The 23833-nt window shown below is 42.1% G+C and overlaps 2 protein-coding genes across 7 annotated transcripts in view; one reads left to right on the top strand and one right to left on the bottom strand.

The window, feature by feature from the left end:
• Positions 1–6247, bottom strand: part of WWC2 (WW and C2 domain containing 2) — a 94636-nt gene extending 88389 nt beyond the window's left edge. Inside the window, exon 1 of one of the 2 annotated variants that reach the window (XM_064710570.1) lies at positions 5825–6246. In XM_064710570.1, coding sequence (XP_064566640.1) covers positions 5825–5955 — 131 coding nt within the window. In that variant the 5' untranslated portion in view covers positions 5956–6246. Of the gene's footprint in view, positions 1–5824 lie in introns of both variants that reach the window. The other variant, XM_064710571.1, reaches the window with a different exon arrangement.
• Positions 5182–23833, top strand: part of DCTD (dCMP deaminase) — a 61833-nt gene continuing 43181 nt past the window's right edge. For 2 of the 5 annotated variants that reach the window (XM_064710579.1, XM_064710580.1), the window contains exons 1-2: positions 5791–5918; positions 7136–7180. The gene's annotated coding sequence lies outside the window, so the exon portion shown is untranslated. Of the gene's footprint in view, positions 5197–5790; positions 5919–6518; positions 6792–7003; positions 7181–23833 lie in introns of those variants that run through there. The other 3 variants (XM_064710577.1, XM_064710576.1, XM_064710578.1) reach the window with 3 other exon arrangements.

The raw sequence follows: 23833 nt of genomic DNA on the forward strand, positions 1-23833 counted from the left end.
ATCTATTGATGTTACAAACAGTAGTAAGTGGAAGTAGAGAAATCCTCTTATCTTATTAGAATAACCTTAGTATCACATTCAAAGCACAGAATTTTAGCCAAACAGTTGACAACGGGCTATTTAACTGGAAAAAAATCAAGACCTCTTAATGCAATCTGTACAGATGTCTAAAGTTATAAATAATTTTTCGTATTTTTTGATCTATATATTGACTCTCGCTATTTTCCTTAACCTGTACAATTTCTCATCAAATCTTATGTTGTGCATGACAACTACTGTAACATTTTGTAAGTCAAGGTAGGTTTTAATCGAAATAGTTCTAGCAGGCAAGTACTGCAGACACAGGTCTGGATAAAGCACAGCCCACAGCACTTGTCCCACTTCACATACCAGGTCACAGTTCTTGGCTGTGACCAGCAGCACATACTTTGCACACATAAGCAAATAGTCCCCAGCATTTCCTGACTTGTTAATTTCACATGCCTCGAGATGAAAGACACAGTGCAGCTCTATCACTTCCAGAGAAATAAAGAATAAAAGCCTTATCTCAGAGTTACCGCAGCCATTTTCACTAATGCTAAAATCAACAACACACAGCCCCATGCAAATGACAGACTGGTTAAAAAACTCACATACACAATCACTTTGTATTTTAACACTGTGTGATGCTATCACAGTTATGGTAGCATTGCAATACTAGAATTCTACTTTACACTGGATAAACAAATGAAGATGTCAGAACTTCAGACACTGCTAGTCTCTCATCATGGGTTTTATTTTGAATAAATATAGATCAATTAAGTAAAAGCAGTCCTCAACTTGTCACTGAAATCAGAATGAGATACTAGAGAGTTTCACAGGGAGCATGCACATTCCTGAGCAGACAAGGAGGCAAGAAATAAATTAGGTGGAATTGGGATAAAAACCAGCAAATTATTCTACAGGATGAAACAAGGAAGAAAAAGATATCTCGAGAAAAAATTGTTGCCCTATCTCACTACAGGATTATTTCAAGCTGTATATCTTGGAGTGCCATCAAAGGATTCTCTACTAATTTTTCAAAAGAGCAAGTTGAACATTGCTTATTAAGACTCAAATGTCATTAAGTATGTTGAAACAATCATTTAGCAGCTCCACACCATCAAAAACATGAAAGCCTCATTCCCTCCTCAGTTACTAGCAAACAAGGGAAGGGAAGATAGAAAGGGAATGAGAAATGATGTGAGAAACCAGTGATGGTTAAATTCGCTCTTAGCAAGCAGCAGCCTAAATAAAGGCCATTATCAGGTAGCTGCTGCAGTGGTAAATAATCAATGTTGAGGTCAGCACTTAAAACAGAATTAAGATCAATCCCTTTCAAGCTGTAATAACTAACACATTATTTTATTCATCTGTCACAGCACAACTCTCTTACATGCATGAAAGAATCAATCCAAATGTATTTTCAAGTCTCTGATGATGCCTCTCACCATGTTATTTCATTTCTTCTTGCCTCTTATTTGCTACCTTTAACGAGCACAGTTTCTGCTGTGACTGAAAGTCTTTTACCCTGCATCCCTGAGCTACAGCAATGTCCAGGAAAGAGACAGGATGAAAGTTCCCCTGCTTAAATAACTTCAGTATCTTCAGTCCTCACAGTCTCTGCTGTCCACAAGACAAGAGAAAGCAAGTTCCAGTGAAAAGGTAAGGAATAAACTGCCCTTCTTTTCTATGGAAAAAGGGCAAATTACATTTAATTGCTGAAACCTAGTAAATTTTCTCATTCAGACCAATCTAGCAGAAGTTACAAAATCCCATGCTAAAATTTGTAGTGTTTTCACCTCCCCAAAAGATGAGAGCAGCAATGGAAACTGCTTTCCCTACTCACAAAGCAAACTCTTTCACAATCTCTTAACTTGTAAAGTTCTCTGGTTTTCTGACATCCAATGCTTCTCAAGCACTTTCTTAGCTATACAGTTAGCAAATACTCTTGAAACATTTTAGCAGAAGTATACTATAAACTATTTCAAATATACAAATGTATTTTTAAAAGGTTTTAGACCTCAATGGAAAGTGAAGTGAGAACAGAAAGGATAATTTTCTTTTCATAGCATGCATTCGTTACCACTGACAGGAGTGGGACAGGAGTGCAGATAAAGATTTAAATGAAGATCACTTGCAGCTTCAGAATTTGTGATGCAGAACTCGTTATAGGCAAGCAATAAAAAACCCCATCTGTTTTGAGTCAATGGTGATCAGCAGTGTGCATTGGACTATTTATTATGTAGAAACCAAGATATGAGAAGCCCTGAATTCATAGTAAGAAAGCCAAGGATTATCCAACTGCTGAAAAATTCAGATTACTGAGATTCCATTTCATTTCTCCTTGGTGTGTTACTCTGTTGGTACCACTAAGGAATATAATAAACATGAGGCCTACTTAAAATGCATTGAATGATGGAAAAATAGAAGAATTTTCCTTTTCAAATTCCTGTCCCACCCAAGACCCTATTAATTAACAGGGAAAAAACCCCAAAGCAATACTTTACAATTACTCAGTATTCCAAGAACTTGAAAGAGTTTCAAGGGAACTTCAAAAAACAGTATGCATTCCTCTAACCCTTTCTCCCCTTTTCATCTGCTTCATCCTCTTCAGTCCATACCTATCTTTTAATACTTTCATCAAGTAGTAGGAGGATAAAATTGATACTTGGTCTGTTTCTCTGCTTACAAAAAGCCAGTTCCAGAAGAACTGTCATGACCAGCAAGTTCTCAGCTTGCCATAGCTTGAGGGAGTCATGAACAGAGAAATCACATCTATATATTTAGTGACTGAAAATGTTGCTACAAGTCTCACATTCTTGCCTTTATGTCTCTCTGTCTATCTGAATTACAGATCTTAAAGTTCAAGTGGCCCTCTCTTTTGGGACACTAGCCTTTAAAATAAATCAGCACAGTACAGTACAGTAAGTAGTTGGAGAGAAAAATCACTCCTGAACATTGCAAAACATTAAAAACCCTGAGCTTCCACAACATCCCAAAACACAAGCTAAGTCACTACTGCCCTTGAAAGTGTGAGATTCTCTAACATTAGTGGGATTATTCAAATACATAAAGTGGGCAAAACTGAGTCCCAAGCTTGAAGCTGATGTAAGTTTTTTTCCACAGTTGTACACAAGGCTATAATTGTATTAACAGACCTGCACCACCTAAGCAGTAACAAATACATGTTGTAGAAAAGAACATGGGAAAAAATATTGAAAAAGCACAACAACCACAAACACAAATTTCCAAGAAGCTTTCAAATATGGCATTTTCAACTGTCCTCTTATTTCTAGATGTGAATATTTTAAGCCAGTAACAAAGTTCCCAACTGTGCTCAAATACACCTGGCAATTTACAAACATATGGCTAATGTCTCACAGCACTAGTCTTCAGTATTTGTATCTTCTAAATCAAAGAGGATAAAAATTATTTTAGAACATCAAGCACGACTTTTCTATGTAATCGTCCAGGGAATGCAGTGTAACATCAGCAGAAGGAATATTATCAGTAAAAACTTAACTATTTTACACTTGCCTTACCAATGAAACATTTTGGAAGCCCGTGTACTATAATATTCCACAGGTACACCATGAAAACTTTATGATCTCTATGAGAGAAAATAGTTGGGGGAAAAAAAGTCCTAAAGTATCACCACACAAGGCAACATGTTTTCAGTCATTCTTTATAACCTATTACCTTCATTCTGACAATTCATTATGAGTTTTAGAAACAACATTAATCCAGTTTTTATTGTATTGACAAACTTGGAAAATCACTTTTCAACTTTTTTGACAGCAAGCCCACATAATGTCCTGTGTGGTTTCCAAATGTATAGTCTCTGAATACATGGAATATAAAACTGAATCTAAAGCAAAATCACCACAAGACTTTCACCAATTTCTTATTAGTTTTTCCATACAATATAAATACAAACTGCAAACAAAGATACTGTAAATACAAATACTATAACTTGCACATCAAATGGGCTTGTCAGTCTCTTCTCTGCAAGCAATTCAGCTTCACAGCTGAGCCATGTACACTAAAGCATGGATTCTCTTAAGTACCTAGGGCAAAATCCCTTTTTGTTTGTTTTGCATGACTGACGCAGGTTAACAATTATTTCAAACGCTACTCCTCTGAAAAGGTCTTTATAATCTGTAATGAGAACTAAGGGAGAATGGTCTCAGGACTTGGCTTCCCTTTCACCTGTAAGGCATTAATGAAACAATATTTATCCTATCCCTATAGGATGGCAAACACACAAGTGTTATGTCACTGTCTACTCTGTTAATGAGAGTAAAGACTCAAATTTTACCATCAAATAGTGAATAGTCTTGAACTTTTCAGGACAACAGAATGTATTAAATTAAATAAGTAGTATACTCCTTGAGGCAGTATTAGAACAAGTACATTCCATATCACATTTTGCTTTGCCTCAATCATACTATCTTTCATTCCACTTTGAAAACATACATTTAAGGTCTAAAACTGAACAAAACTTTATCTCCTCTATTTCCAGAGACAGTAAAGACAGAAATTTTATACTGCCTGCATTAAAAAAAAATCACCCAAGAATGCCAGGTGTAATAAATAACATTGTCCTGTATACCTTATCACCTCATAATATTTACAAGGTAATTAACATGTTGTGAAGTACAGAGGAATTTAAGCATGAAGTTCGCCACTACTGGAATTTGCTGTTATAGCAAGTAAGACTGATCAGTAGGCCTTACACAGCACATGATGCTCGTCAAAACTTCCCTCTGCAACTTGCAGCCAGCAAGCTTGGCCACAACCACCTTATCCAAGTTCACCTGAGAAACATAAACCAAGGCCTTCATTTATAATTCAGTGCTGCTTGTTGCATAAGTTTATAGTGTCTTTTAGAAGTCTGTTTGGTTTTGGTTTTTTAAATAATAAGACTGCACTGTTTCCAACTGCAACACCGTATTTCATAATACGCACAAAGTTTTGGCTTTGGGGTGTCATTACTTTTCAGCAGCACTTCGGACAAAAGGTACGTTTTTGAGGTATCTCGTAACATTGAAAGATACATTGAAAGATGCCTGTGATGCAGCTATTACAGTCATTGAAGCCGGCGCACAGAGCCAGCATCCGTGTCCTGCCGGCAGAGCTGTCCGGGCACTGCGGGCCGAGCAGCCTCGGCGCAGGGTAAGTGCTTTCACTCGCTGAAGCATTTCCACAGGAGTGTTACGGAGCTCAGCCCCGGGCGGGGCAGCACACACGGCGGGCTCCGGCCGGCGGGGGCTGAGTGGGTTTGGTTCGCTGAGGCCTAGCGAGCACACGAGGCCTCCGGCAGCCCCGGCAGCCCCTCACACGGCTCCGGGCAGGCCGGGGCAGCGGGGGCACACGGCAGGGCCCCGCGCCCGGGATGCTCCGCCAGCCAGGAGCGGGGAGGCGGCCCCGCTCCGCAGCGCCCGGGGGAGAGCAGAGGGAGGGCGAGGAGCCAGCGCCTCCGCTCTGGGAGGGACTCGCAAACTTTGGTACCTGTCGGGAACTCCCCAAATGCCGGCAACCCCGGCCGCTCCCAGAGGAACTCCACAGGCTTCTCCCTCTCCGCCCCAACACCAACTCATGCCACAGGCTTAGAAACAAGCCCGTAGCCGTGCCTGTGGGCAGGAGGGCACGGTGTGCCCGGCTGCAAGCAGGGACTCTCCTGTCCCCCCGCTCCCCGTCCCTAGAGGGGACCCTCCGGCGCGCCCCCCGCCCGTCCCTCCCGGCGGGGCCGCTCCGAGCCCACCGCCCGCCCGGGCCTCGCCGCTCCCTGCCCGCGCTCCACCTGTCCCGCGGGTCGATCCAGCTGGTCTGCTTGGTGTTGTGGTCGATGTAGAAGACTTTGCCGTCGTAATCCCTCGCCTCCTCCCAGCCATCGGGTAAGGGAAGCTGCCCATTCCCCGCTTTCCTAGGCATGGTCGGTCGGCGGGGGTAGCTGCTCCATAGGGACAGAAAGAAAGACGGGAAGCGGGAAAAGCCCCGGGCCGGGCCGGGGAAGGGGCCGGGAGCGGGGGCTCGCGGGAGCCCAGGGAAGCCTCTGCCGGGTCTCAGTCCACCATGCCCGGCTGCCGCCTCGCCTCGCCGCGGTGGCGGGTCAGGGCTGCCGGCGGAGCCCAGCTGCCGTCTGGGCGCGGGGAGCCCGGCTGAGCCCCGGGCGGCTGCGGCCGTCGCTCATTAGCATGAGATTAGCATCCATCTCATCTGCATGCACATTCCTCCCGCCGCATTCCTCAGGGTTAACCCTGGCCGCGCTGCCCGCCGGGCTGGGCCGGGCAGGCCCCGGCCGCGGATCCGGCGCGGAAGCGGCCGGCGGGGCAGCGCGTAGGGCCGGCCGGCGGGCAGGAGCGGGGGAAAGGCTGCGAGAGGGGCCCGCCTGCTTCCATCGAGCTGTGCCCGGGGGCTCGGCGGGCGTGGGGGCAGGAGGCAGCCCCCCGCGGGGGACGGGCGGTGCCGGGCGCTCCGGCCGCGTCCCCGCAGCCTGGCGGGCCGGGAGCCCCGCGGTCACCGCCGCCCCGCGGGGACAGCAGCGCCCGGCATGACGGACACCGGCGCGCCCCGGCCTTTGTCTGCGAGCTTGTGCGGCCCTGCACCGGGCGGCGCAGGAGACGCTGTCGCGGGGCATGTCCTGGCCCTCGGCAGCTTTGCCACTGCCTCTCTCCATGCCCTGCGTCGGGGCGGTGTCGGGTTCTCTCTGCCCTGTTCAGGTCCCGCCAGCCTCCCTTCACATCCTTGTGAACTCTCGCTGAAGTCCAGTAAGGTTCAAGGGTTCCTAAAAAGGACCTTGTTATTTAAAATACTTGAGTTCTAAATTTAAATACAAATGGGAACCCCTCTTTAACCATGGAAGTACCTGAGTTCTAAATCTAAATACAAATGGGAACCCCTCTTTAACCATGGAAGTACCTAAACTTAGTGGTTTTAGTTTTGTTTTTGTGTGTTTGTTGGTTTGGGTTTTTTTTAACAGAATCATCAGTGAAGAATACGTGTACGCTATGGGTGCCCCGGACTGTTGTGGCCTGAAAAGCAAGCAGCTAAATCGCATAAAGTATAGACACCAGGTGTGAGTTACTGAGTGTTTATCTCTCATTTGCCACAGGAGAAGAGTACCCCAGGCTGGTTACCATGGTTCAGCTGATAGAAGGTAACTTAATGAGCTCTATTAATTTGCATGTGTATCTGATTCCCAAGATCTGGCACCAGAAATAGAGCATCAATGGGGGAATATGACTCTTTAGTTTAGCAGCTAGAACTCCTAGGTAACTCAAGTCCCTGTTTCCTAGAATGTTTTATTTCTTTTCACTTAAAGTTACCGGTTTTAAGTGACAAGATTTTCCTGGGATAGGAAGTCTCAAACCCAGAGCTGGTTTTGTGGTGGTTTTTTTGTTTGTTTGTTGGGGCTTTTTGTTTGGGTTTTTGTTTTGTTTTGTTGTCGGGGTTTATTTTGGTTTTTGGGGCATTTTGTTTTGGTTTTGGGTTTTTTTAATGTCTGTTCATCTTCTCCATTATAGCTTTCTAGTACTCAGGTCTATAAATTATTCTTCTAGGGCAATTTACACTTATTAAGTACTGGACTTGTTCTGTGCATAACAAGTTTTTGGATTCCACTTCAGAGGCCACATATCTGATAAGCATTGAAGTAACTCATTTACAGCTATCTAAGTCCTAGTGTTGGGTCTGCTCCTAAATAGAAAATTGTACCAGCAAGATATTATTTTCATTTAGCTAATTGCCTGTCTGGTACAGATAAGATCTGCATTTTATTATTTTATTCTGCAATCTTGTCTCCAAATGACCCATATGCCTTCCTCCTCCAGACTTTTTTGAAGATTTTGATGTCTCAGGTAATGTGCAGTGAAACTGTACATTAACTGTACTTCATACATGAAGTAAGGTCCTGGTAGTTAACAGTGGAGAAAAACTGATCTGTGCTAACTTCTGGATATCCATAAGAGTTGAGCTGCTTAGGGAATGCAGCAGGATCATTGGCTGTTAAAGAGACAGATGCATTTCTTTTCATTAACAATATTGTTTCAATGAGCTTTTTGATTTTTAAGGGCCAGTTTTCTTGTCCATCAGTAAAAAAGCATCCCCACATTTACCAAACATTTAGTTTGTGTCCTTTTAAACATACTCAATTTTATAATTTGTTTAGAAGTGTTGCCCTATAGTGAGAAATTACATGTGGCAGTTGCAGGACAGGATAAACTGAATTTCCTTTTCTGTTTTAATCTGCATTATCAATAAGACATTTCAATATGTAAGTTGATAAAAATCTATGGAGGATATACATTTCTTTCTGAAACCAATTGCCAATTACTGATCTTTGGCATTTCCCAGGAGCTTTTATAACAATATAGCCTTTTTCATCTTGAAAAAGCAGGCCTGTTATACAGCAGCACTCCGGTACTCCTAGTTCCTAAATAATTCACACAGAAGAAAGAATAAAATTAGAAAATCTGTTATACCAAGACAAAACTGGAACATTTGTGTCAATACTTCCTCTGAAGGCGGTCATGGCACCTGAGGGAATATTCAGCTCCTACTCTCTGTCACCACCAAGGCAGGCGGACCCACATCTTTGATTTTTGGTCAGATGAGATCCAATGGGTGTGGATCTGAGTTATAACCATTTTTACCAATGTAATACTTCTCATAAGACATCAATATTTTAATTCTCCTAAATAAATGGAAATTGTAGTTCTTAGATTTTGGAAGTGAACACACTGAAGTCATTGCATAGTTGTCTAATTTTTAAATATATGCTTGTGTGTCTGTATACAGATGTGCTTACGCTGAAGTTTAAACTGCTGCATGGTGTTAGGCTCACCCCTTCCTCCCTCTAATTTCCATTGTTTGAGTACTTCATTGTGTTTCCCTCCATTGTTAGAGTCTACAGTCCAGAATGCTGGTTTAGGGCTACTTAGGCATGACAGTGCTTGACATCAAATGGACAAAAAGTAGGTGTTGTTTGTGTAAACAGAGCTTTAATATTGCCAGTGAGAACATATGGCTTTTTGAAGGTATTTTTTCAAGTGTACCTCCTGCATTTCAACTGATAACCTGCCTAGCATGTTGTGCTGACATTGTCAGCTGACAGCATACCACAGATTGTTTGGCTTAATTACATAAGACAGCATAGTTCAGAAGATGTAAGCATGCTTTATTCAAAACACAGAAGGGTTCATATGAATGAGGTGTCCAAAAGCACAAAACAATCTAGCTATGGCATGATTTGTATCAGAAAATATGATGGATAACAGGAGGTAATCAGTGTGAAAGAGCTAATCATTCCTGTATTTTGCTTTGCATATGCATGTTTAAGTGGCCTGAAGAAATTCCCATTGTAAGTAGTGCATAGTTAAAGAATTGAGCTAAAGGGAATTAGAATCATGACTAGAAGAAAAAATGTTTTGTGGTGACTAGAAGAAAAAATGTCTGTGAAAATTCAGAATACAAGTATGGAAATGTATCCAAAGGAAGTCTTCAAAGGCCTGTACTTGTATCCTGTCACACAACAAGAAACATACCCACTCCAGTCTTTGCTAATGTAGTTAATCTCCTGATACTCCCTGCTTGCTGCTTCTTTCATAATAAGGCTGTCCCTGGAACTGACGGTGGTCAAATAAACCTGTGTTTGTACCTTGTCCTTCCCTAACAGGAGACTCCCCTAATTTGATGATCCACTGGAGTGTCATCCCTGGTGAAATGTACAGCTGTTACAGCTCTAACTTCGACTATCCACAAATGGCTCTGAAGCAGGAGCTGCAGAGGTTTCCCTGAAAGTTTCCATAGCTCAGCTTTCACTGCTTGCACACAGATTTTGAGTATAGAATGAATTGTGAAGTATGGCAACAGAATTTATTTCTAGAAGCATCTGACAAAAATATTTAAATATATATATTGGTTACTTTGGGGTTTTTTTTTTGAACAATTAAACCACCAAATATGTTCCATGAGTCTGACTTCTGTCACATGTAGCAACTGTAGAACTCTAAAAAGTGATCCATATTTTCAGCATTATAAATATTTATTTAATAATGGTGAATTTTATCTGACAGCTCTGGCTTCAAAGAAGAAAGCACACACCAAAAATTCTCTCATATACAGTGAGATTTTTACTTTTTAAAAGTGTTTAAAAAGTCCTGCAAAGAAAAACTGTGTACATGCATGAGGGAGAAAGGAGGAGGAGTGCTGCTTTTACTGTTGTCAGCTTCTGATGCATGTATACATCTGACAGTAAAAGATCTTTGAATAATACTGTTTATGGTTGAATTTATGATGAAGCTCTGCAGAATCGATGGAGCCAGATAATGTTTATGCTTATCCAGCTTTTCTTGTTATTCCAAAGCCTGCTCTATCCACTTACATCTATTTGAACAGCTTGCTGCTTAGACAGTTCTACAGCGATTTCCCAGAGTATCAGTGAAAAAAGACTATGCCAGATTCTGCTTCAAATTAATATACTAGCACAGGAGAAAATACTGAGCAATCACATGTTTTCAGTCATAATATGAATCTGAAAGTAAGCACAGAGAATGATTTTAAATTAGTGTTAGTCTGATTAAAAGTTTAGAGTAGAAAATTAAAAGTTTAGAATGGAAATGATACGAGCTTTGCCTCAAAGTTAGCTGTGGAAATGTGAGCAACGTTTTCATGGTAAAATCATCTCAAACTCACCTCAAGCCACTCATTAAACTGATTTAACATTCCATTCTGTTAAATCTGATTCATACTGCTGAAATTTCTGTGGACAAAGAGAAAAGAGGATGGAGAATTTTGGTTGTTCCAAAATCCCTGGAACTGATGAGGTTCAAATTATTGTCTGATGCATATTCCCAAAAGATTCTTGATGCAGTTTTGGTATTAAACCTCCCATAGTAACAGTCTCACTGTATCTTTTGTGTATTTCTGATACTTGTACACACATTTAGGTTTCCTACATTTCGTCATGTCTGTGGAATTACTCTGTATATTCACTGCTGCCTAATGGCTTTGGAAAACCACAAAGCATGTCTGGTTAGCCAGGAAGGGTCCCAAGAGCCTGCTCTTCTCTTTTGGCCACATGTAAGAAAGAAGCTGGCCAGCAATAGAGGATTACTGCTGATTGGCATGAAGGGAAGAATGGAGGAACTTCTCAGCAGCAGCTCCTTTGGCAGTGAACAGCAGTTAATTTCTTGAAGTATTTAAGATGTTTTATGAAGTAGTATGCAAGGACACAAGAGCTAATGCTTTTAACAGTTCCTGTCTACTATTGCAAGGAGTTAAGTGTTCCCACCTCAGCCAGAGGAAAGCACTTAGTGTACATTTTCTGTGTTGTATCTAAGGGGGGAAACAGATGAAACGTGAAATGTCATGTTTTAGCATCCTGAAGTACATTTCTTCTCTGTATTATCTGTGTACTTTCAGGAGCACTGTGCAGTGAATGAAGTAGACTGGACTAATGGAGTATTTAACATGTGCATTACAAAATTAAATATGATTCTCTGACTGATGGAGAGGCTTAGGGAACCTTTCTTCTAACAAATGAAAGTTTGTATTTTAAATGCAAAGAAGTATGGACTTACCAAACTAATATAAAAAAAAGTGTTTCTTTTCCCCTTTACCCACTTTTCATCTCTTCTTCCCCTCAAAAATAGTTTCTTTGCATGAGTCTGAAGTATTTTGATGTCTGACCTAGCCAATAGCAAAGGAACCTCAATCCTGTCTTATTGCTAAGTGAGGCTAAAATCCATGCTGCAAAAATGAAATCAGTCTGTGCAAATTTATAACAAAAATGGAGCTGATCCATCAATACCATGATTTAGCACTTCTAGACTGCTAGAGATGTTGCTGATTTGTATGAATCATTCTGTGGCAATTTTCATTCTAATCTAGTTATCCAAAACCTAGAATCCGAATGTTTGCAGTTTTTGGAGGATTGAAACAATTTGAAGAACACAGCTTGATATTATTATGTCTACTTTTCAGTGAGCATCAAAAAAAGAATTGTGTTAAGTGATATGAATGGAGTAAAAAATACCTATATGAAATAGAGTAGGTATTAGAATATTGGGTGCTTTCAGCTCCTGAACTGAATCTATTGAACTAAATTATGTCAATTTTATGATTTCAATATGTGATCTCAGAAATGCTTGGGATAAGCTTTATTATCACAAGGAAAACATTATAATTCATACAAAACTGTCATGGTTTGAGCCTGGCACAGAGCCAGTGCCCCCATGAAAATGCCCCACCCTGGTGTCTGCTGTGAGATGTGACCAGGAATAAGCAAAACAGGCTCCAACTTAAACATAAATAACACTTTATTACCTAAAACTACAGGAAAAAATAGGAAAGACTATAAGGAAAAGAAAAAAATTGAAAACCTTACAAAAACCACTTTTCCTCCTCCCCACTCCCTGACTTTCCCAATCCAATACATTCTCTCAAAACAACTGCTCAGCCTTGGCCCCACACATTAGTATACTCAAACTGCAGTTCATGGAGAGGAAAAGGAGTCCTTCTTGTTCCATAGGCTTCTCGTGGAGACACACTGAGACCCTCGTGTGCTTCCCTGTCACTCCGGCACCGCCCGGAAAGTCCATTTGCCGCTTGTGACATGTTCCTTCCATGCTCAGTGCTCTCACCACCGAGACATGGATCAGAGCTGCTTTTAGGGTGGTCTTTCAAGGATGCCTTGTCTCACTCCAAAAAGGCACAGTCTCTGCTTTTGGGACAACTGTCCCCCCCATATATTTCCAACCCCCTGGGGCCGGGGGGTCCTCACAAATGAACCCTCCTGGTTTTGAGGCACTGCCTCCCCCTAAATGCAGTCTGTGTCACAGGAACAACTGAGTCCATGGCTACAAGAAAACGTCCAGCCCAAAGGCCACTCCAAATCATCTCTCCCCATCCAATCATCTCCACAAACTTCGGCCAAGGTCCTTATCTCATATCATCTCTCATCTCCCTTCTTATTCAGCTTCGAGGAGGATTAGCATTTTCGCAAGGCCCCAATCATGCAGGAAAGGGTTAAAAGTTTTCAGTCTCTGTCTGTCGGACGGCTCCCACGCACGCTGCCCACACGCTGCCGCTGCGGCCGGGCAGTCCTCCTCCCCCTTCTCGCTGGCTGCTCTCCTGCTCTCCTGGGGGGGGAAGAGGGGGGGGGGGTGGCTGGCTGCCCGATGTCTCTTGGGGCTCCCCCACCCTTCCATCCTCGAAGCCCCCTCTGTCCAGGCCCTGGCCCCAGGCCTCACCGCATGGCTGTCCCCTCCCCCGCCCAGCAGCAGCGGGCCGGGCGGGGGAGAGAGATCTGACCTCCTCGCCCGACGAGTCCCAAAGAGGAAATGCCAGGGCAGTGCCCTGCTTTTAACCCCTGTGTATTCTCGGAGGTGTGTCCAAACCCCACTGGCTACACCAGGTGTCAGTATGAAACTCAAAACCTTCATTGGTTTGACCACAGCTTCCCAGAATTCCCACTCCTTCCGGGTCAAACCATGACAATCCACCCTTCACCTCCGAGAATACACTTTCTAAAATTATCAACAGGACTACAAAACACTTCTACACAACAATACCTTAGATTCACTATGACTATTTATCTACCTTAACTTAGTACATGCTTTCCTTATTCTTCTTGGTCTCATCTCACAGCTTTACTTCATCATTCTCCCGTGATTCGATTCCCGGTCAGGGAACCAAAAAATGTCATGGTTTGAGCCTGGCACAGAGCCAGTGCCCCCATGAAAATGCCCCACCCTGGTGTCTGCTGTGAGATGTGACCAGGAATAAGCAAAACAGGCTCCAACTTAAACATAAATAACACTTTATTACCTAAAACTACAGGAAAAAATAGGAAAGACTATAAGGAAAAGAAAAAAATTGAAAACCTTACAAAAACCACTTTTCCTCCTCCCCACTCCCTGACTTTCCCAATCCAATACATTCTCTCAAAACAACTGCTCAGCCTTGGCCCCACACATTAGTATACTCAAACTGCAGTTCATGGAGAGGAAAAGGAGTCCTTCTTGTTCCATAGGCTTCTCGTGGAGACACACTGAGACCCTCGTGTGCTTCCCTGTCACTCCGGCACCGCCCGGAAAGTCCATTTGCCGCTTGTGACATGTTCCTTCCATGCTCAGTGCTCTCACCACCGAGACATGGATCAGAGCTGCTTTTAGGGTGGTCTTTCAAGGATGCCTTGTCTCACTCCAAAAAGGCACAGTCTCTGCTTTTGGGACAACTGTCCCCCCCATATATTTCCAACCCCCTGGGGCCGGGGGGTCCTCACAAATGAACCCTCCTGGTTTTGAGGCACTGCCTCCCCCTAAATGCAGTCTGTGTCACAGGAACAACTGAGTCCATGGCTACAAGAAAACGTCCAGCCCAAAGGCCACTCCAAATCATCTCTCCCCATCCAATCATCTCCACAAACTTCGGGCCAAGGTCCTTATCTCATATCATCTCTCATCTCCCTTCTTATTCAGCTTCGAGGAGGATTAGCATTTTCGCAAGGCCCCAATCATGCAGGAAAGGGTTAAAAGTTTTCAGTCTCTGTCTGTCGGACGGCTCCCACGCACGCTGCCCACACGCTGCCGCTGCGGCCGGGCAGTCCTCCTCCCCCTTCTCGCTGGCTGCTCTCCTGCTCTCCTGGGGGGGGGAAGAGGGGGGGGGGGTGGCTGGCTGCCCGATGTCTCTTGGGGCTCCCCCACCCTTCCATCCTCGAAGCCCCCTCTGTCCAGGCCCTGGCCCCAGGCCTCACCGCATGGCTGTCCCCTCCCCCGCCCAGCAGCAGCGGGCCGGGCGGGGAGAGAGATCTGACCTCCTCGCCCGACGAGTCCCAAAGAGGAAATGCCAGGGCAGTGCCCTGCTTTTAACCCCTGTGTATTCTCGGAGGTGTGTCCAAACCCCACTGGCTACACCAGGTGTCAGTATGAAACTCAAAACCTTCATTGGTTTGACCACAGCTTCCCAGAATTCCCACTCCTTCCGGGTCAAACCATGACAAAAACCTCTTTTTTTTGGTATCTTATTCCCAGGTAAAATATGTATAAAAGTTAGCTGCACTTGTGTTTTCGTAAGTGAAACACACTAATAAAGAAGCAGCTTCCAACACCATAAAAAGCTAACACTGAACAAAAATTCAAAAGATATTTTGAATCTAATCAAAGTCTGTAAAATTTAAGTATTAAATAATGCATAATCCTTGGGCTATGAAATGTCAGAGCTGTTGCTGATTACCAGCTTTTCTGTAAAGCAAAAGGATATATAGTTGATGCTTATACCAAAGGAATCACAGGAATGATGGAGGTTGGATGGGTGTCATCTGGAGGTCATCCTGTTCAATCTGGTTACACAGGGCCCCCTAGAGACAATTGGCCAGGATCGTATCCAGGCATTCTTTTTAGTATCTCCAAGGATGGAGATTCCCCAGTCTCTCAGGTCAACCTGCTTCACTGCTTGGTCACCCTCACAGGAAAAAGATGTTTCATGATGTTCAGAGGGAAACGCCTTGTCTCACTTTGTGACCATTGCCTCTGATCCTGTGACTGAGCACCACTGAAAAGAGCCTGGCTACGTCTTTGCATCCTCTCTTCAGGCATTTCTATACATTCATGAGATACAACTGAGCCTTTTCTTCACCAGGCTCAAGATTCCTCCTCGCTCAGTCTTTTCTCATGTGTGAGGTACTCCAGTCCCTTAATCATCCTTGTGTGGTGCTTTGCTGGACTCTTGCACAGGACAGCCCATCATGGTACCCAGCATGGCAGTTGTGGCCAGTGCTGAGTAGAGGACAAGAGCCACCTTCCTTGGTCACCTTGTGTCACCAAGGATCACCTTGGCATGGAGTGTGTACTAGTGCATGAGGTCCTCAGGTACAGGACCTTGCTTCTTTTTTTGTTTTGCTGAACTTCATGATATTCCTGTTTGCTCATTTCTCCACGTCTTTAAAGGGTTTAAATATTTTAAAGATTGCCTTTTAAATCAAACATACCAAACCAAAGAATCTGCTGAACTGCAAACTGGCTTCTTGAACTGTAGGCCAGAGGTGTCTGGCAAGCCAGCGACTGGATGTTTGGAATGAATGGTGCTTTGCTTTTAGTCTCTCTAGACAATCAGAACAAGTGAGAAACTGTCTCAGGATTGTGGTCTCTGCAGCTGTCAGTGGTGCTGTGGACATCATCACTCATAAAAGACCTTGGTTCTTCTACAGAAGCATTAATACATGACTGTACAACTCAATATGCCATGTTCAGTAATTGAAACAAATTGAAGTGTGAGTGGGTTAATATAAAGAAGAAAAATGGTGTTTTCAAATATTTATTCAGAAATTCTCTGATCACTTAAGATGGACACCTTTTTTCCCAAACATAATTGGGAAAGAAGAGCAATGCTCTTATGCAGCAGCTTGCTTTCTGCTCCAGGAACACAGAAACAATAAGTTTGGGCTTTCTTTTAGATTGCATAATTAGGTCTTCCATCCCAAGGAAATAAAGTGGAGCATGTCTTCAAAATACAGAACGAAGTACGACTTCCATCTAGTTTCACCCCCTCTACTTAAACCAGGATTCATGGTGATTTTGATCTATCACTGATGGTCACTGTGCCCCCAGTGTGTACTGTCATACCTATACCAAGCTTGCTGCTCCCTTCTCTGGAGACCCCCACACCCCCACTTGGAAGAGTCTTGTACGTGGCTGTAGTCCCTCACTGCTGCTGTGCGCAGGCAGCAAAGGACCCTGCTGCCAACAGTGACATCTGCTGTTCGAGTCAGTGCCTGGGACTGGGATTTAAGCCATTCCACTCAGCCAGAAAAACAGAGTCCAAGTCAAACCAGGAGTTCTTGGCCTGGGTTCTGCTCAAGAAGGGCGCTGAGTAGAGGGGAAGATGCTGCACGTCCTGCAGTGGCCTCAGAACAGCACCAATAGCCCCTCTAGAGCTGAAAGAAGACTCGGTGGTTCCATGGATTTCAAGAAGCATTTGGACAACGCTCCCAGATGCATAATGCGATTCTTGGGGTTGTCCTGTGCGGGGCCAGCAGCTGGAGTCAATGATCCTTGTGAGTACTTTCCAACTCAGCTTATTCTATGACTCTAAGGAGCAGCAACTGGAGATTGAGGGCTGTAGACACCCTTCCCTTTGGTGTGCCTTCTACCCTGTTTTCAGGGAAGGAGCTGTTCCCAAGCTACCTGTGACATTGCTAATCACAGGTGCCAAGATGCTGTTAAGAGAAAACAGAGATCTGTCCAATGAAAACCAGATTTTTAAAATTTTAGATGGTTTTCATAGATTGTGGGCAATCTAACACAAGATTGTTTTATTTTGAGTAGAAGAGGCAAGGAAATACCCTGAGGCAATGAAGGAGAAGATGATGTGTTGTTTATGAAAAGAGATTTTCTTGAATGAAGTAAATCCTTAAATCATGTTTCAGAAAACAAAAGATAGAATAAAAATCTCAAAAGCACATATACGCACATTTTGTGTCCATAATACCACATGAAAGAGTAATGCTTTTATATATTTATCTTTAAGACCTCTTTTTTGATGTATCAGCATAAATGAAGAAAAACTGAAAATAGATAAAACTTTCCCACTGTAGTGAACTTGCAGTGATGTTCCTGCCTGTAATCCTGTAAGGCAAGAAAGAAAGGATAATGATACACTGCCTTTTAATGCAGCAGAGTTTACAGTAACACATTCACAGTATTCCACATCTGTGCAATATACTTCTCTAGCAGTCTCATTTTAATAATATATTCTAATCCATTAAACTCGCTCTGGTGAGCTTGCAGGGAACCATGACATTTCCAAATCAAAGTAAAATAAAAAAAACAAACAGACTGAAGAGCTAAAATTCTTTTTCATAACCTTTTACTTATTTACAGAGGATTCATATGTTTAAAGATACAAAACCATAATGACAGAATAATTATGAGGTTTTGTCATGTCATATTTTTTTGAAACCATGTCAAACGCTGAACTGAAGGACCTGCAGAAAACTAAGAAATAGCAAAAGTGAATAAAACCAAAGCCAAGCTATGATGGATGAAGGACAAAGGGTAATAAGTCCATCAAAACTTTGTTTTGTCTGCTGCAGTACCTGACAGCTGATACTTCTGCAGCACCCAGCAAAGTCCTGCTAGTCCAGTGATCTCAGTTCTTAACCTGATCCCATTCCTGATGGCATCCAGCCTGGGTGCAGCGCAAACAGTGTCACTTCCAGGATATGACAGGGCTTCTTCACCTCTGGAAAGCCTTGCTTTTCCTGGCCAACACTGGGATATAATCCACTTGGATTGTTATTTGGATGATTTCTGAAATCTGAGATTATCTCCGTGTGTAGTTAGGCTATTATTATTTTTAATGAGTACCTCTATAAGCAAATTGTTCTGGGGAAAGTCACAGGAGTGGACTTTCTTGAAAGCAGCCATGTAACCAGTAGAGGAAAACTACATTGCTAAACCAAGCAAGGGTAATGGAATACCAAACCAAATAGGAGGATTGCCTTCAAATAATTTCAAGAAACCCAAAGAGCTGAGTATTAGTAACTGTTGAATTTTTAATTGAAACAAATCAAGCAGGGGATTTTTACATCCTAAAACCCCCATAGATTTGAATTTATATATACCAGAATTAAGCAGAGCTATACCATTTCCATCACAGAATTCTTCACTCTTGTATTTTATCAAATGTGTTTAAATCTCATCCTGAAAAAGTGGAAATGAATATTTCTATTTTGCAAGTGTACATAATATGATCAAATAATTTTTTTCATCTCTTCTTTGATAAGTTTTCCTTGTAAAGCCCACTTCCCAGTCACTTAATAATTTTCATTTTTCTCTTCTCTCCACTCCAGATAAAGGAGCTCTTTTCTCTTTGAAATGTCAGAAATAGAACTAACACCCCATCAGTAGTCGCACTAATACCAGATACAGAGATAGGAAGCATCTATCCCCCTCTGCAACAGTTTCCATTTTATTTTGCCATAGACTGGATTAATTCCTTCTGTTACACCACCTCATTGGGATGAGCTTGTGTCTGAAAATTGCTGCTGTGACTGAAGCTCCTCTTCTTAGACAAATTCTCAGGACAAAGGGCACCCTCCTCTACTGATAACCTGCACAAGTAACACAATTTCTTTTCCTATTGAATCCCTATTGTTTTCTTTTGACATCATATTCCAAAGTTCAGCCCATTCCAGTGCCATCTCCCACTTTTTCATAATTTATTGTCAGGTGGTATTTTATTTGCATCATTTATTAATATTTAATGTGCCTTTTGCCCAGCTGCAAGACAGAAGAATTTCTTGGCCATGTCTGGGTTTTTTTTCTCTACATTATGTCTTATTATCTTGTTGCTATCCATGAATGGAACAAAATCTCTTGTGGTACCACAATGTGAAAAACTAAACTACACAAAGTCAAAATACAGGGCTCAAAGTAGACCTCTTGTTTTTGAGCTCTGATGCCATCAGAATTATTCTGAGGAAGCTGACACACATTTTCAAGTTTTCCAAGCAAGGATTTGTATATACCTTTATTTTATTTGAAACCATTTTGATTTAATTCATGTAGTATTAAAAATATTTTTAAGAGATTCTTATTCTTTTTTCACAAATTTTAGTATAATCTTAATACCATCCATTAATCTTAAAATCCATAAACTTTCTCTAGAATGGCCCTGCAATTTTCTGGGATATTTTAAAAGGGCTAATAGTTACAGCGATAACAACAAAAATATCATCAAGACCTTACTTCAGCCCTACTGATCTTGCTTTATGTCATTGACAATTTATTTCACAATGTGTAATTTTTGACTAACCACAAAATAATTTGAACTTTTTATTAGGTAGTCTAGAATTGTTCTGTAAAGATATAATAATTTTTAGTTTATGAAGTAAGTTTGCAACCCAAGAAAAGAGAATCAAAAAACCCTGGGCTTAGAGAAATTCAGTAATCTTAAGTTTGTTTTGCTGAGGGCCCCTTTAACATTTTGACAAATCTGGACAATTTTCATTTCCCATCTATTCCTAGATGGGCCTTCCTGTCCTCAGCCCTGAACCCTGCCTCCTTTCCAGAAAATTGCAGTCACCTTTCCTTCAGGGACAGCTTGACAAATTGAGGCAAGATAAAGATTTGGCATCCCTGCTCTGAGTCCCCATCTGCCTGGAAGAGCTATGGTAAGAGCACAGAAATGGACATAACCCTTTACTGCAGCATATCATTTTCTGGACATTTTTCTGCCATATGAAGTTGTGATTTATGGCTCAAATTAATGAACATATACTCCCACCTTCCCCAGGGGTTTTTGGGTGTTTTGGAGCCACAAGTCTGTGGCATTGGGAAGCTGCAGACCCTTGATTTCAGTAGGAGCAACACCTGGACCTCTCCTTCCTGCTGAGAGCACTGGGAACAGCAGGAGGATTTTTGTCTCCTGGACTGAAGAAACTGACCCCAGCAGCCCGGCTGCACTGCTTCACTGAATGGGACTGACTGACTGCATCCTTATCCTCCCACAATCAGCAGAGCTTTAAGTAGGGAGGATTTTGTCACACTTCTCTTTCAGCAAAGCAAGCTAATAGGACTTTTATGGCTCAAGGTTTCTGATTTTCTACAGTCACAGGCAGATATTACAACAGGGAATAAGATTATTGTGATCTACTTTCAAATTTCTTTTCAAACCACTAGTCTAGGTACTTGAGAAATACTGCTCACTATCTGATACTACTACTACTACTACTACTACTACTATTACTACTACTACTAATAATATCATCATCATCATCATCATTTGGAAGGCTCTAAAGGAAAGTATATGTCAAAGACGTAGGAAGGGGATGCATCAGAACCAGTTCTGTTAGTACATTAATTATTGCACTCAAATCAACATATTATTATTATTTTGCCCAAGTTTATATTATTACATCCAGAGGGGAAACAAGTGTCACAAGCAGGTGAGCAAAAGGTTTCTCCTAGCAGGATCAAACTGTGAAGAGCTAGAGATATACAGTGTTTCCAAAGGTTTGAGGCACTTTCAAAATTCAGTCTTTCTAACTGCCTACACAGAAAAGTTTTCAAATCTGTTTGCATGCTTAAAATTTAATCTAAAAAGATTAGATTTTTTTTTGTGCTGTGATCACATGGGGATAACAGAACACATATATGCAAATACAGTACAGCATTTGGAAGAGCTGAGCCTTGTGAATCAGCAGAAGCTTGGAAACTTAGCAAAAGATGATTTTAAGTTAAATGGCAAAAATAATGGTAAGTGTATAAATGTATAATTTGACAATACATTAGGTTTTGCTATTCTCTGCTAAGAATGATACCTTTAATCTCTTGCTGCATTCAAACATTTATTTGACAAACATAAGTACAAATTTTTTCATAAATATTACAAAAATTGTGTCTTAAATAAAAATACTGTTGCCATGGGACAAAACTTTAGATGATATATGCAGAAGTTACAGTAGCATCCAGGAGTTCATATTTTGTAGCCATATACATTAGGGAAAACCTGTATTAACAGTTAGCATTTTTTTTTTCCTCAGCAAAATGGGTTCAAAATATTTACTAATTAAAACCTTTATATCTTTTAGACAGCCAAAGTGCTTTTTCCAACCTGCAACAGCTATGTAACTTATTTTATTAGTGGTTTGGTAATAAAGTCAGATAAACCTTTGATTTAATAATTAGCATTTATAGAGTGCTTTCTCTTCAGAGCACTTTGTGAACATTAACTAATTAATTCTTGCAACTGACTCTCCTGTAATTTGGAGAAGCCAGTATGTTCATAGACATTTGCCTATGGTAAGGGGAAGAAAGTATTATCTCAGACATGTTATGACTTAAGACATATAAATTAAGTTATTCACTTAAGTTCATGAAGATGGAAACATTGTCAGAGTAGGAACTGAAATTAAATTATTGTGGTTTAATCTGACAGGCAGCTGAACACCACACAGCTGTTTGCTCACTGTCCCCCTGCCACTGGAATGGGGAAGAGAACTGGGGGGGGAAAAGCTAAAATTAATGGGTTGAGATAAAGACAATTTAATAAAACAGAAAAGAAAGGAATAATGGTGATTGTGATGATGATGATAATGGTAATAATAATAATAGAAAGATAATTGGAATATACAAAACAAGTGGTGCACAATGCAATTGCTCACCACCCACTGACAGATGTCCAGCCAGTTCCCAAGCAATGACCCCTGGCCACCTTCCCCCCTGGTTTATATACTGAGCACTCTGGACCTCCCCCATACCTGTCCCTCTAGGGTTGAGGTTGGTTTTCCTCGTGTCCTCTCTGAATTCATGCGGATAAAGCCACGGCGTGACCCATGGTGTGTAGTCACTCTGTCCTCTCTCTTGAGCAGAGTCCTTGTAGCTGAGATACTGGTCTGTAGTGGTGGGAGTAGAATATATGAATTGCTGGAATTCCCAGGACAGGTTTTTGGGCGGTTTCTCCACAGCTGAGGCATAGGTCCATAATGAGGCAGAGATACTTGCTTCATAGTGAGTTGGCATACAATAGTGTTGGGTTCAATATGAGCCCAACTTCCACACGTACCTTTCTCCATTTGTCTGGGGGATGTACAACAGCTTTCTTGAAGAGATACCTTTCCCTGGGGCCTGACAGGTGTCAGCTCCAGAAGCTGAACACTTGTTGACTTGCATTGTCAATGCCCTCTTCCCTAGAAAAGGATCCCAGCTGTTTAGCTTTCCTACCTTCTAATTTCAGGGTTATCTCCACAGCAAAGCTGTGAGGTGACAATGTACTCACCTGGATGATGGCTGAAATCTTTTCACATATCTCACATCTGACTTGGGGATAGGTTACCCTCTCCTTTATGAGTCCTGCATCTTCTTTCTCATGTTCTCCTGATGGTCCTGCTCTGGAGTAGTCTGCTTGTCACTTCTTCCCTTAGTAAGGGAAGAATTTCTTCCTTTTCTAGATAAGTTGACTTTTGCTTCCAACATTTCTACTTGTGTATTGGCCAACTGAATTATGGCAAATAATTCAGTTGGCCAATACACAAGTTTTCAGTTGGCCAATACACAATTACACAAATAATTCACAAGCTGCAGTGCTTGTCATGGAGGTTGGAGTAGCTGTGTCAGTCATTGAGGTTGGAGTAGCTACATGCCTGTGTCTACTCAAGCCTGTCAGAGGGCTTGGAGTAACTGTAGTGCATGTTGCAGGTGTTGGAGTAGCTGTAGTGCAGGTTGCAGGTGTTGGAGTAGTGTAATACCTGTTGTTTTCTCATCAGATCCAAACACTTTCTTTTCCCCTTGCAGGTGCTGAGTAGTGTTGAGCAGGGCTTGGTTGGGCCAGTCCCCAGCATGTTGCAGTGATTTGTGTCTCTCTGGAATGGTCAGGGTGATGGCATAATTTTCCCAAATATTTTACTAATTATTCAGTATTCTCCACTGATTCAGAAACGAAGTTCTGACACATTGGAGGTTTGCACTGTCTGAGGTACTGGCTCTTACTATCCCCCATACCCTGCCATGACTGTCCAGCCTTGGGGGAGATCTCTGAGTGGTATTCTTAAATAGTTGTTTCAACATGACCTGAAACATATTCAGAAGTAGGAGACGTATCAACAGGAATATGCTGGTTTGAACATCCTGAGGATATAAAAATTTTTCAAGAGCTGTTTTAACTAGCTTGGAGGAGAATGGGAGGGTGAAGGAGAAAGGGAAGGTGGAGGAGCAAGGGAAAGTGTCCTCCCTTGTGTTCCCCACAGATTAGCACTCTGAGTTGAAGAGGTAAAGAGTGTAATTATTAATAATTAATAGTTCTGAGATGG

This window comes from Zonotrichia leucophrys, chromosome 4 (genome assembly GCF_028769735.1).
Source record: "Zonotrichia leucophrys gambelii isolate GWCS_2022_RI chromosome 4, RI_Zleu_2.0, whole genome shotgun sequence".
Classification (NCBI taxonomy): domain Eukaryota; kingdom Metazoa; phylum Chordata; class Aves; order Passeriformes; family Passerellidae; genus Zonotrichia; species Zonotrichia leucophrys.